The sequence below is a fragment of the Lipophrys pholis genome (genome assembly GCF_963383615.2).
Source record: "Lipophrys pholis genome assembly, chromosome: 12".
NCBI classification, from domain to species: domain Eukaryota; kingdom Metazoa; phylum Chordata; class Actinopteri; order Blenniiformes; family Blenniidae; genus Lipophrys; species Lipophrys pholis.
The window spans coordinates 26,090,765-26,104,864 of record NC_137641.1 but is presented as its reverse complement, the minus strand read 5'-3'; the positions used below and the strand labels follow the sequence as shown (position 1 = coordinate 26,104,864).

Below are 14,100 nucleotides of genomic sequence, written 5' to 3'. Positions count from 1 at the left end.
GAAGCTTCATCTTCACTTTACAGGAATCTGGCTTTCGCAACACACAGAAATTAAGGGAGTCTGTGTTTGTTAGATTATCAGGGAAAGGGTGCTGAACTGTTGGAAAACCAGTTGATTTCCCTTTGAAATGGCACCGCAATTCTTAGTAACATGCATTTGTGGGATGTCCATATATTTCATTGGTGCAACCCACATCCTCAGCTCTGCTGCTCATCCCACAAATGCATACTCGTTACAAACCTGGCATCATTCAAAAGGTAACCAAACAGGCGTATTAACAGTATATGTGGCCGATGCATTGTTTTCTAACATAGGCATTTAGTGTTTATCAAGCAAAGCTGTTCAACCAGTTAGAATATGATACAGGAAACTTCCCAAAAAAGCTCATTCTCCCTTCAAACATCATGAGTAACATAGCTTGAGGTAGAGTCTTTAGGGGAAATCATGTGAATAAACAGAGCAACCACGGGATGGGCACCATGCTCTCCCAAAAAAAATCTTCCATATCAGCTTCGTAGGGTGGATGGATTAAAAGCCAGTGTGGGTTTACAACTGAATTTTAAATCAAAATCATGTTTTCCTTGGCTTCACCTTTGCTTCCTTTTTCAGCTTTGACAACATCAAAAGGAAGCAAACAGCCTCAGAAGGTCTACAGGAACTACAACTACTTCAGAAAACTGCAAAACAACACTTTGTTCATCAAACTTTGATGGACTTTGTTCCTCACACAAAGGTGCTGCCGTTGCAGTTGGATTGAATCCCGACATTAGACAATGTTCCCAGTTATACTCTGATTTATCTGTGGAAGAAATCAAGGCCGGTGGTAATGACGGTGACTTGATCTTTCCACAAATTTTATTTATCGCATTAAAACCTATTAAAGCACTTTGTTCACGTTAATCTATGTAGAGAGCGGGGAGGAAGAATGAAATAAGGTGTTTAATCAAAGATAGGTTTAACCTTGCTTTTTAATTCAACGTGTGGATGTTTTCCTTGGTGCAGCTCTTTTAAAGTCGGCTAATGCGAGCGCTATCATTATGTGAGAGTGCGCGGTAATTAAGATGTTCACATCTATTGCTTCGTTCAGCGTATTAGTCCAGTGGGAATGGCCAGAGGATAGAGCTTTCATGGCTTATCTTGGAGGTCAGAAAGAAAAATCTGGTTGACTTGCTGTTTCAGCACAAAGCTGAAATCTTCTGAGATAACTTCCATTACTGTTTATTTACTAATCTAGCTATTAATCTTTTTTTTTTTTGTGCGTCTCCCATGAGGCTCGTCCATTCATCCAGAATGAAACATGACTGTTACTTGTTGAGTAATGTTTAGAATTACATCCAAATGTCTGGAGGAAACCAGATTTCAGAAACCAGTTTCAGCGGGGAGGGTGTGAATAATAGACATCTACTTCTTTTAATACTAATATTCAGGTGCATTCATGCCAGGTTAGTTTTAAACTACTAATGATGTTAGTGTTGTTGTTGCTATAACAATTTAATTCCATGTTGCAGTTGGAAAAGTCCCACTTCCGAGTTGGGGGCAGCCACATTATAACAACAACAAAAAAAACTTCACGTCAGTTTTATTAGTTTTAAGTAAAAAATTTTATTTCATCTATAAAACCAATACATTGATAATAATTTGTGAAAAGTCAGTATTATGTATTTACACATGGAAATATAATGCATTTTTTTTTTGCAGCTAATTAAGTCGAGCTAATTGTGCAATATGTTTTGGGGTTTTTGTTTTGTTAGTATTTTAAGCGCTTTAGCTGCAAAAACACAGTGGCTTAAAATGTTGTCAAATCCACTTCTCTGTGCCTCGTCTATTTTATTCCGCGCTGTCGTCAAGAACTTTCAAACTTCTCAGTCACCCATGAACGCACCATTAGCTGAAGAACTATTTAGTTCCATAAATACTTCTCCAATGACTTCTGCAAATCCTGAAATAAAGCAGACTTCTTTTAAATGGCTTTTTGTAAATGTTAGCTTATTTATAAATGCACGGCTGTTGTCTGTGGCTGAATGCACGCGTACGTGATTCTTTACACAAACAGTGATTAATTGTGTCTGATGAGTCTCTTGATTTAGATTGACCTTTTGAGAAGTAACTGCTCACAGGAGCTCATTTACCAATGACACACTTCCACAATTCCACAGGAAATTAGACCAAACCATTATGAGGCTTACAAGGACATAGCATTTATTGATTGATTGATTGATTGATTGATTGATTGATTGATTGATTGATTGATTGATTGATTTATGGATTTATTTATGGATTTATTTATTAATGGATTTATTTATTCATTTATTTTCACGTTTCTTAATTTACACTAATGTTGTTTTATCCTACCCATAAATAACTAAAAACAGTGATGAGATACAGATTGTAGCCCCTCCACCAATAAACAGTATCTAATCTTTTTGAACTACAAGTCCATTGTTTTGTATATATGATCTCCAAAAAGTGTTTTTATTTAATTTTTTGGGATTGTTTAATATAATAAGTGATTATAAATTAGACATTTTTTCGTGTTTTTAGGAAGTACTGTCCAGAATCTTGCTCCAGATCAATCCAGCACAGCATTAGTTACCCTTCTGCTAGTTGGAAACATATTCCCACGAGTGTTTTTCATTGTGAACAGTTCTGATGCTATGAACACTGATTTACGAGAGTAAATGATTAATTGATATTTTAAGTAAAAATTGCAGTGAAGCTTTATGCTCGCTCCTCAGATCGCCTTCAGTCACACTGTTTACAATCGTTTGTGTCTATAATCTCGACATATTACTGCCAGACAAGCTGAGTGCAGGGTTAATCTCGTGTTCCCATTTTAAAAATTAAACACACTCGCAGATGATTTATATTTCATATTCCCGAGCTTGATTCATAATGCATTATGTTGTGCCGTGTGTACAAAATCAAAGGTCATATATTGTTCTCTGTGAAACTACAGGTAATGGGCTTTTCGGAGGCACCCTTGCATGTTTATGTGGATGGGTTACACGGGACAAAGGTAAGGGACAAAGACGGAAAAGGTGTAAGCTTATTATTTACACAGCCGTGATTATACGCGGCGTACCCAATGGGCTCCGACTGAATAAAACGAGTTTCCATTATCGGCAGATCATATGAAACTTCACGGCGAATGCTGGAAGGTGCTCGGTATGTGTGGACACAGTCAGGAGAGTGCCATCGCATTAGCATAACATCAATGTCAAGCTTACATCCCTGGATTGAGCTAATCAGTATTCCTACTGTCACATTAGCGTGGCACTCAGAATCAGAAATATACAGGTATCTGGTAATATCACCAATCAGCCATGTCTACATTATGCTGCAGTCACACTCTAATGGAATTTTCCCGCAAAAAACAACAACAAAAAAAACCAACATATGAAATGTACTGCCAACAAAGGTAAATTAAGAACGGCTGGTAAAGGTGATGTAATGTAACGACAGTGAACGAATCTCACTGCTGTTGTGAAGAGGATGATGGTGACATTTCTTTTTTTTTCATGTGAGAGCTTCACACACATGCAGCGTTGGCACTGTGTTAGGGGCATGTTTGAATCGTTGCACCCTTTAGGTGCATACAGAAAACACAGTGTTGATGAAATTATAAAATGTCTTTGAACCTCTAATGTGGTTCTTTGTCATCCCAAGGAAGAAATTGGGATTTAGAAGAATTCCTCCCACATTGTGAATTAGTCAAACATTATTGTAATTGGGCTTTTATGGTTGAACTCTATGTGAAAGATGATCTTGCAGAGAAACATGTTTTAAAAAATCATATTTTATTGGCTGCAACTATATAGTGCCAAGATGGGTCATTGCCATATGCTCCACCTCTTTCTGGTCCCTTTCTCACTCTGTGTCGGATTCCTTTTCAGCAGGTGTGGCTGCTCAGCAACCTGGAAAGAGGCTTTCCCCTCATTCTGCCTGCAGCAGCAGCAGAGATCTTGGTAGTGATTGTGTGTGGCTTCATTCTGGTTTTCTTCTCCTTTGTGTTTCTGGTGGGGTCCAGCAATTCAGTCGTAGCAGGTTTATTTCCCTTCTTTAGGGTTTTATTGGAATTGTTTGGGTAGAGGGAACCCCCATGTGGACTGGTGGCTCCCTTTTTTTTTTTTTTTGTTCCGTTTGTCTTGCCGACCAGCATTTAGTGAGCTTGAGAGGAGTTTCATATAGCTACAGGTTCTTTTAGGTTCTTTGGTTTTTGATTTGGTCACATTGATGGTTTACCTTTCTGATTAAAAAAAAAAAAAGAGGTTTTTTTGCAACTCTTCTCTGTGGCTACGTCTACAATGCTCAAATCTGATTTCTTGCTGAGGTCCGATTTCTTCAGCGTGACACTTTAAATGCGACCTCTATCAGACTGCAGTGTGAACATTATCCGACCCGCATGTGCAGAAGAAGGCATTACGTCATGCCGAGTACGATGCCTGGGTCTGGTGTGCAAAAATCTGAATCGGAACATTCACACTGTCACAAAACAGATCGGATATGAGTCACTTGTGGGCAGAAAATTGGAATTGAGTCGCATTTGCCTGTTCGTGTGGTGGTTTTTGCAAGTATCTTGCATCTTCCGTAATTGCCTTGAGGCTTTTCCATCCGTGTTACAGCCTTTTTTTCATTCATATTCCGCACTTGTATTACAGCTTATTTGTTTGTGTTGTGACTTTGGCATTCTGGCGAGTCACAGTAAGAACATCTCCCATCACACCAAATAAATTGTAAAACATTTGTTTGTTTTTTAGGCTGATTAAAAAGCTTTGAATATACGTTGTTTTTACACATAGGTGACAAACAAGTAAAGCAAAAAGCACTAAACTGAAGTGAGAAAACGCATTTTTAAAAGTTTAAACTCTTGTAGCTAATCGTGTATGCAGGAAGACACATACTGAGATGAATCCCATGCATATACAGAACAGTAATGTGTCTCTGAGCATTCAGCATAGACTAATAAAACCACTAGAGTGCCATCTTACGCTCTGCGAGGAAGTATATTCCACTCAGCTTTGCTTCAGTGCCATTCGTGATTAACACTTTCTCCACTCGCCATTTTTCTTTCTTTTTTATGTAAAGGCAAAATATGTGGGCAGCACTTTCACACATTTCAGATCATCATTCCTGCTTGTCAGGCATAGCGAATATGTATTCTTGCATTTAATTACAAGACGCGATGGCATGAGTTTAAAAAAAACAAAAAAAAAACAGGAGGTGATGATGTACTCCCCACCAGCAGCAGCCAACTAACACAGAAAAAAGTTTGTGTGGTAAGGGGCGGACTAGAGATGTTTACATGCACCCAGATATTCCAATTAGAATCAATTTGAAAGGCCAAACAGAATAAAAATGGTCAATATGAGCACCACCATTGGAATAAACAGGTACGAATCGATTGGATTTTAATCAGTTGCACAGGGCTGGATTCAATATATTCAAAAGAAGAAGAAAAAAAAAAAGCACCTTCTGAAGTAAGAACCTGCTGATTTCTCCTCGCACACATAACACCCCCCCACCCCTCCCAGACCCATACTTTTTCTTTTGAGCCTCATTAGTGTTTGTCTTTAAAAGAGCAAGCGAGGCTCAGAACATTTTACAAATCCTCTCAAACATTACTCTCTGTATTTTCAATTCCAACCTGGTCTTCAGAGTGATTCGTGACCTTCTTGTTTTGCATCATGTAAATAACTAAAGAAAATTCTCCAATATCAGAGATGGAATAAGTTACTTCTGTTTCACGCTACTTGACTTGATCCCTTGTAGTGGAAATGGATACCTGTAACTGCTCACCTGGTAGACTTGCTGATGGTGCCCCGGTGTTGCAGTGGTTGATACTCTTGCCTCACAGCAAGAAGACTCAGGTTTCCCCTCATGTTAGGTGGAATATCCTTCAGCTCCACACAAAATGCATCGTTTTCAGGTTTGAACAAAATCATGAAATACAGTTATTTGCACCTTCCAAATGATTTTAAACCATGTAGCCTGTGCAAGACATGTGCGATGATTTCAGTAACCATTAATCTTATAAACCTGTTTTATTCTGTTTTGGGGTTTTTTGTCTCCAGGTTTAACTGCACTGGACATATGCTAATCAATCACACCTAAAGTCATTTAATTCTCTCTAGTTTAACCCAACAAGCATGTTTTAATCGTGGGAGGAAACCGGGAACCTTCTAGCTCAGTAGTGACCATGCGAATCTATTGCACGGTAAACCTTTTTTAAGACCACACTTTCTGAAACACCGTCTCTCTTGTTAGGCACAATGAGACGAACAATGAAAATTAAGATAGACGAGGATGCATGATTATATTAAACTAAGCAAATTGCATGTGCCAATATTGTACACTCGCTTTATTTGGAAACTGCTGGAGCTGACACTGGACTGAAGACAGCATGGACTATTTACCAGTCCAACACAGGACAAGGAAAAGACACACAATCCTACATGCACGTATTCACATCAATAACTATTTTAAAGTTACAAATGACACAAACTCGACGTTTCTGGATGATGGGATCCTGTGTAATTGGAAAACAACCTTTACGCACACTAAAAATACATCCAGAATCCAAAGAAAGTCAAAAATAAAAATCATGGAATTGAACTAGGATTTTGTTGTTGTGACATGTCCGTGCTAAAAGCTGCTCTTGTATACTTTGCAATGTTTATTTCTCAAATTGATTCACTTCTATGTGTCTTGTTTGGCATAATGACACAAAACATGTAAAAAAGAAGATGGAAGAGGAAGCATAATTTACTTTACTAATTTAGCCAATTTCATGTGTCTTTCTTGGAATATCCACCCATCCCTCTTCTACACCCACGTACTACTTAATGTGGTGGCAAACATCAGAAAATAGGCGTCTGGTGACGCAGCAAAGGTCACAAGTCTATCACAGTCTGACACAGACAGACCCACAGTCATACATTCACAGCTATAGTTGTCTATTCAGACTCACTGCTTTACTGTCCGCCCTTCGATTGTCAGAGGAAGCCAGTGTATCCAGAGAAGAAGAAGAAAAAGCATGCATTGAGGCGGCTGTGGCTCAATTGGTAGAGCAGGTCGTCTCTCAATCGAGATGTTGCAGGTTCGATTCCCTATTTGTTGAAGTGTCCTTGAGCGAGACCTAATTGCTCCCTCCAGCTGCCTCCAGTGGTGTGTGGATGTGATTAACGATGTAAAGTGCTTTGGGGACTTCTGCTTTGCTCAAGCGTTTGAAAAGCACTATATACATGGAATCCAATTACCATTGGTAGACCATGCAAACTTCACAGTAAATCCTGAAATCGAACCAGGGTATTCTCAGTGTGAGTTCACCACTGCACCACCATGCCCTTCAAGATATCAATGCATGACTATCTTTTTTGTTTGATGCAAACCGTTTGGCTGACTTTAACTTAATGAATAAACTCTACATCATTAATGATGTCTTGAAGTGACTCGAGCAATGTTTTTGCAACATTTTAAAAACATCAGAATTTTCTTATAAAAAAAAACAACAAAAATTTTAAATATTTTAGAAAGCTTCAATTCAAGGAAATGCTGATTTCTGTCTGTTGTGTTTTCTGATATTTTTTGAGAGTAGTGAACGCCGGCTGTTCAGTATTAACAAACACAGAAAAACAAAATCATTTCAATAACGTACAAAAAGCAAATTCATCTTTATCTGTTTTTACCATTAATGACTACAAAATTTTTATTTATTTATTTTTTGTCAAGTGAGTCATGCAATTACTTTATAATTCCACATTAAACTTTGCTTGAACATCAGAAAGAGTTGCTCTGGTGTAGTCTGTGCTCAGGTCTATTCATGTGTAGAGCCCGAAACAAACAACTGTTTTCAGTGAGGAAACACAAACAGCTTCACGCTTGATGCCTGCAGTTGATATGACGGTGTATATCCGTCTGTCTAGTGGGTGCAGCTGAGCTCTTCTTTTTTTTTTTTTTCAGCATTCAATGTCAAGTGCTTCACATTATTCCTGCAAACATCAGGAGGGGCAGCATTGTGCAGAGTCTTTATACAACGCCTTCTTTGTGCTCTTGCTTTGCCCACGGATGGTCTGCCTCTCTTATTTGGGAGGAGAGAGCTTGCCAGCTGTGCCTAGAAATGCCTCCTGTTCATGGCTTTCTTTCTTTTCAGGTGTCCACCAGCATCTGCAGTCACTCCAAGCACCCAAAGATGGTTGTGCGTCAGAAAAATTTACTCCCTATGATGCAGTTCGACCTTGTACTTGATTTGAGAAAAATGAAGTAGTTACACATCTTGTTATGGGCTGTGCAAAGCTGGGGGGGGGGGGGGGGGGGGGGGGGGGGAGTAACTGCTATCTCATCTCCCAGCACACATGTGACTTTGCTTCCACTCTGAAGCCAAAGCCCCCTCTGCCTTGTTTTCTGCTCTCCAGATAACCTGGGGTCTGGTGCTCACACAAGCTGTTGGGTTCCAGCAAAGTGGATTTCATGCTCAAGGTGTTTGAGCAGACGCACAGAAGTGAAGAAATTGTCAGCAAATACCTTGCAGATTCATCCTCCGAGAAGTGCACACTTTAGAACTACACTGATAATTCAACATCTTCCGAAAGGCTTTTTCTGAACATAAAAAGATCCTACATTGCTAAATAGCTTCCTCACCAGCAGTCTCAAGAGCCTCATGTCCTCATAGTCCTCACCGATTGTATTAGTATATATGTGGATGAAAACATATTGTACATGGGACTGTAAAGGCAATCTCTTTTCAAAAAAGCTTTTTCCATTTTTCTTTCTTCCAAGGCTATACATATAATTTATTGATACGGTGCTGTACTGTACAGTTTATCTTCAGTCCTCCCTTTATTTCCACTGTATCTGGGAGCATTCTTTATGATGTGTGTGTTATTTTCACCGCGTCTCCTGGGAGCAGCTGGAAATCATGAAAGATTTTCATGGTGTCACTACAAACATGGCCAAGTAAAGAATATTAAATCCAAGCTAAGCACAGGCGGGATGCATTTTACCCCTGTGTACATCAAAGTTTCAGACGATGCCTGAGATTCCTGTTCTTGCCCAAACCTTGAAGCCCGAGGGAGGAGGGGGCTTCCCTCATAATGTGTTGTCTGGTTCCACTGAAGTTCCTCTGAAAAGGAATCATCATTTCAACCTCACAGCTTTGCTCCTGTTGTGCATTTCTGTCTGAGTGTGTGCAGTCATGGGCTAACCAATAAAAGCTTTCTGCTTTTTGTCTTTGAAGCAAAAGCAAAGGTTGTTAACCGAATAGTTTTACCAACTCGTCAACGACCCACTTTCACTTCTGAACAGGACTGACACATCATGCCACATGACACGATTTAAGCCACCTTACCCATCAGTTACCATGCAGTGTGTGCAAATGTATAATTATGGTCGTTAACAAGGTTTGATAACCTATTTTCAGGAAGTAGTTGTTTGGCATTTAAGACACTGCATTTTATTTTCGATTTAAGTCAGACAGTTTGACATTCATTTTAAAGATCGGTTTTTAAATGCTTCAAATTTGGCTCATTGATCAAGACCACAATTATTGTGACATGAAAAACTCAAAACAAAGAGCACAGTGGTCACATACAATTAATAAAGTAGAAAGAAATTCAACCTTATACGTTCATTCATTCATAGACTGAACTCAGTTTCAAGTGACATAATTATCATGTGGTCTGGGTGACATTTTGTTTCTTGAATTAAATTTTTCCTTTTGATTGAAGAACATTATATTTTGTCATAGGTCACATTAATACGTGTCCGGGTTATTACAAAAATGGATATTTTCCCTTCTACGTTTCCAAAAAACTCTTCATTGACATGGAACCCCATATATACCTGGTTCTGAGCAGCTATGAGCATGCCAAACCTGTAGGGGGCAGTGCAGCGAGAAGCATGAAGCCATGATAGCCAATCAGAATCCTAGGAAAAAAACACCACGTCATGAATTGTGACATAAATATCTGCCTACCCTCCTTTAGATGCAACATTGCGTTTATCCAGATCTCCACTGTGGCTGGACTTTCTAGGAATCATCGTTTGTGGTGAGTCGGAGCTGCGTTTTTGTGTAAATGCACGGAACTAAACACAGAGAAATATCACGTTTTTTCAAATACCCGGGTACGTGTAAATGTGATCAATCGTGTTTATGTCTCACATGACTTTCAAATTTTCTATTTCCTCATGTCTCCTGTGTTTTTGTTTTTTTTCAGTGTGTTTTCGCTCTGTGTCGTGTGCTACTCTGTGCTCCTGCTCCATCCCTGATTACCGTCAGGTGTGTCTTATCAGCCCTGCCTCCCCAGTGTGTATTTAAGCCCTCAGGCCCTATTGAACAGCATTTCAAGAGAAAACGCATATACAGAACTATTTACTATGCCCGTGGTGCACAGGCACAGCAGCAGCATTTCAGCAGTCTGCATGGAGACGGAGCATTTTTGAAAAGTTTCACCTTGGGAGCCGTTTTCAAAAAGATGTGTTTTCAGTGGCTCCAAGCAGGCCCACAATGCAACATACAATTTGTGTTTTCACTTTAAAGCAATGCCGGGTGTGAAGCGGAAACCGGCATACATTCAGTCATAAATAGATCTAGACATTCATTAAGTTGTTTAATCCCTGTGCAACATTATCTAAGCTCAACTTTATTCATGACATTTTTAAATGTTGTAAACACCTTTTTAAATAGACAGAATTATCCCAATCATCCTCTTAGTGTAAGCAGACTAACCCCGTGGTGCGTACAGTAAATGGGTAACTGTGAAGAGGGAAACACTGGAAGCCTAAGTGGCTAAAATCCATCTGAACTCTATCAAAGCAGATTTACCGCCACTTAAAAGTAATTTTTAATAATGGACACTGTAATAACTCGCAGTAGTCAATGTGAAACCCCCGTTATTTTATCAGCCGTGCCATGTGTCATCACCATCCCTGACGATCTCCTGCTTTTTGATTAGAGTGGAACAGCAAAGAGACTTGGAAAAAGAGGCTTATTTGCTTCAAAGTGTCTCATTACTTGTCTCCTTGTTGGACCCAGGGTCTTGAAAGAAAGTCTTCTTCCACATGTGGAATTTCTTGATCCTTTCACCCTATTTTACCTGTTTTTTCCATTATGAGTCTTCAGAGTTCAAAACTGTTTTTTTCTAATTAAAAAAAACTGACTTCTATACATATTTTTCACATTGAAATGGTCGGGGATAAACGTTTGGATGCTATGTTTGTGCAAAAGTGTTAATGTCATTGCCGTCCAGCATTTTAACCATATGCAGAGTACTCGGCAAAATACTTTAAATTCCAATGTGATTAAAAGGTATTTCAAGACTGAAGATTTTAAAGTCACGCTAATCAACAGCTTATGGTGTCATTTAAATACAATTCTATCTGCGGCTTTCAAAATTAGACAAAATTTCAAAGATAGTTTTATAAGCATTATGCATTTATTTTTGTTGTTTCTATCTTAAAGATAGATTTTTCAGTCTTTTGGTGCAATCTTGTAGAAAAGGTTGTAGTGGAATAGAAGCAGAATGAAACAGCTTCTTCCCTTCCAATAATGATGCTTAACAGATTTCTTTTCCACCAGTTTTCCTTGCAGTCACAGACACTTGTGTAACTGCTGACAGCTGTTGAACTGCCTAAAGAAATGCCAGATAATGGTCACAACATATCCAGGCTGTAAAGCATTGTGGGGCAGTGGGCAACAAAATGACATGTCAGGTTTCTTTGTTGCCTTAAAGATACAAAGCTTCATATGACTCATTGTAGGGCAGCATTGCCTTCTGGCTGACAATGCTTATTGCACAGCATTCTTTAAGCTGTCCAGAAGCTACTGTATGTAATAATGTTTGGCTGTTTTCAAGGCTCCTTGTCTTCCTGGTACTCAGCCGAGTGTCCTGCCATATTCGTCCGCTGCTTGGCAGGCATCTCAAATTATCTCCAGAATTTGCTGCAGTCTGCCTTGAAGCTATATTTTATCGCTTGCTCTGTGGGAGACTCTGAATTTGCTTCCTGGTAGGCTGGCGTGTTATACTTCACTCCGGACATTGTCATCGCCTGAAATACAAGATAATATCCACAAAATTCAGGGGGCACCATCAGGGAGGCATAAACAGTATATCCAGTGTCGTGCTTGTTGATGTGTGTCGTATATCAACAGGAATTTTACACATTTTAGAAACCTGCCTTTTTAAATCATGAGGGACACTGAGAGAGTTTAAAGAAAAAGTTTGAAATATTGGCTGGAAGTATTCTTATTTGCTTTCGTGCTGAGACTGTCAGTAAATCAATACCACTCTCATTTCTGTGCAGTCAGTTTGAGGCCTCAGCAGCCAGCCAGGCTAGCTCAGCTCGGCTTAGCATACAGACCGGAGAGATGGAGGGAAAACTGTTCAACGTGCAAACAAATAAGACACAGCCTGTTTAAAGTGATAGTTTCCCCCTGAATCTCAGTCTTCATGTTCATATGCAATCAAGTCTATATTATCTGAATATTCCTTCAATATTCTGTACGCTCAAGAGGTTCACCTGTCGATTCACGTGGCAACAGCGCAGTGTATTTAGTCATCCAGACATGGTGAAGATGAGCTGCTGGAGTTCAAACTGAGCACGAAAGAAGAAACATCGATTTGAGTGACTCTGAACATGGCATGACTGCTGGTGCCAGACAAGGTTTTGCACAAACTGGTGATCTACTGGGAAAGTCTGAAAAAGAGAAAATATCTTGAGCGGCACTTCTCTGGGAGAAGCTGCCTTGTTGAATCCAGAGGTCAGAGGAGAATGGCCAGAGCCGCCAGACTAGTCTGAGCTGATGAAAAGGCAACAGGAATTCAAATGATCACACAAGACCATCTCTGAGACCAGACCATGTGTCACTCCTGTCACCTAAAAAAATACAAAAAACTGATGGAAACTCAAAAACTGAGGCTACATTTCACACAGGCTCACCAAAAATGAACAATAGGAGATTCTAAGATGTTGTCTGACCTGATGAGTCTTGATGCCGGCTGCCATGTTCAGATGGCAGGGTCAGAATTTGCTGTGAACAAGAAAGCATGAATCTCTCCTGGCTTGTATCAATGTCTCAGGTTGCTGCTGCTGCTGGTTTAATGGTGCAGGGGATATATTTTCTTAGCCCACCTGTTTTAATTGAGCGGAGTGTCAATTTAGCATTATTTAAATTGAACTATATTGTTGGTTAACCATGTCTATCCAGGACTCAGGCCTGATTGTAGTGGCTTAGCGAGTGTGAAAATCATATCAGATCCTGATTATACCTTTTAATCATGTCTTACATTTTGAGTCAACTTCTTCTGCAATAACAAACCACATAAAACATTAATGCCCTGACAGCAGCAAATTGATTTGGTTATGTATTTTTTCTATTCTTTTCATTTTCAAGTTGAGATTTCAAAGAAACACTTTAACTGCTACGTTGTAAAGATAGAATTGCTCTTTAGAAGCACTTTAACTGTTGTTATCATTGTCATATTGCACTTTTGTATATGTTGCAGTACTTTATGAATAAAAATGTCCAAAGTTCTTTCAAATTTACTCGTGAATTCTCCTCGGAACAATGCAATTAACTGCAATTAATGCGACAGTCTCGTCACAGTGCTGGAGAAAAGCTTTTTACTTTCACCTCCCAGTGGGTTTGTCTCTCGTTGGGCTATATATGTGGACTTTCCATAGTTGTCCACAGTCTCTTCCCATGGTCTGAAAATGTGTGTTTGAGGTCTAAATTGCCCATAAATGTGACTGTGATGGTCTGTTTCTACATTTCATTCTTTCGATTTGGCCACAACAAAAAAAAACTATAACTACTGTGGATTTTCCAAACTGTTGTTTTTGTTTTACATGTGTTGATCAAGTTCATGTATTTCTGTATCTATTCACTGATAATTCAGATTGTAATTTTCCAACTTATTGAATAGCTCACCTACAATCATAACCTATGTACACTTTCGACCGAAGCAAAATGATTGTGTGGTGTGCATGATGTTAATTCATTTTCAGTTGATTCCTAATTACTCATTAAACTTTCACGGCCGGTCAGGGACAGCAGAAGCACCACATGTGGCACATACGTGGTTTGATGCCCTGGTCTACTAAATA

General features: G+C 39.3%; 1 protein-coding gene across 2 annotated transcripts in view; it reads left to right on the top strand.

Annotated features, from left to right (window-relative positions):
* The window catches only part of LOC308117818 (rhotekin-like), a 60,282-nt gene extending 57,850 nt beyond the window's left edge, over positions 1-2,432 (top strand). The window contains exon 11 of one of the 2 annotated variants that reach the window (XM_080476955.1): positions 610-2,432. In XM_080476955.1, coding sequence (XP_080333081.1) covers positions 610-710 — 101 coding nt within the window. In that variant the 3' untranslated portion in view covers positions 711-2,432. The remainder of the gene's footprint in view (positions 1-609) is intronic. The other variant, XM_080476953.1, reaches the window with a different exon arrangement.
* The last annotated feature ends 11,668 nt before the right edge of the window (positions 2,433-14,100 follow it).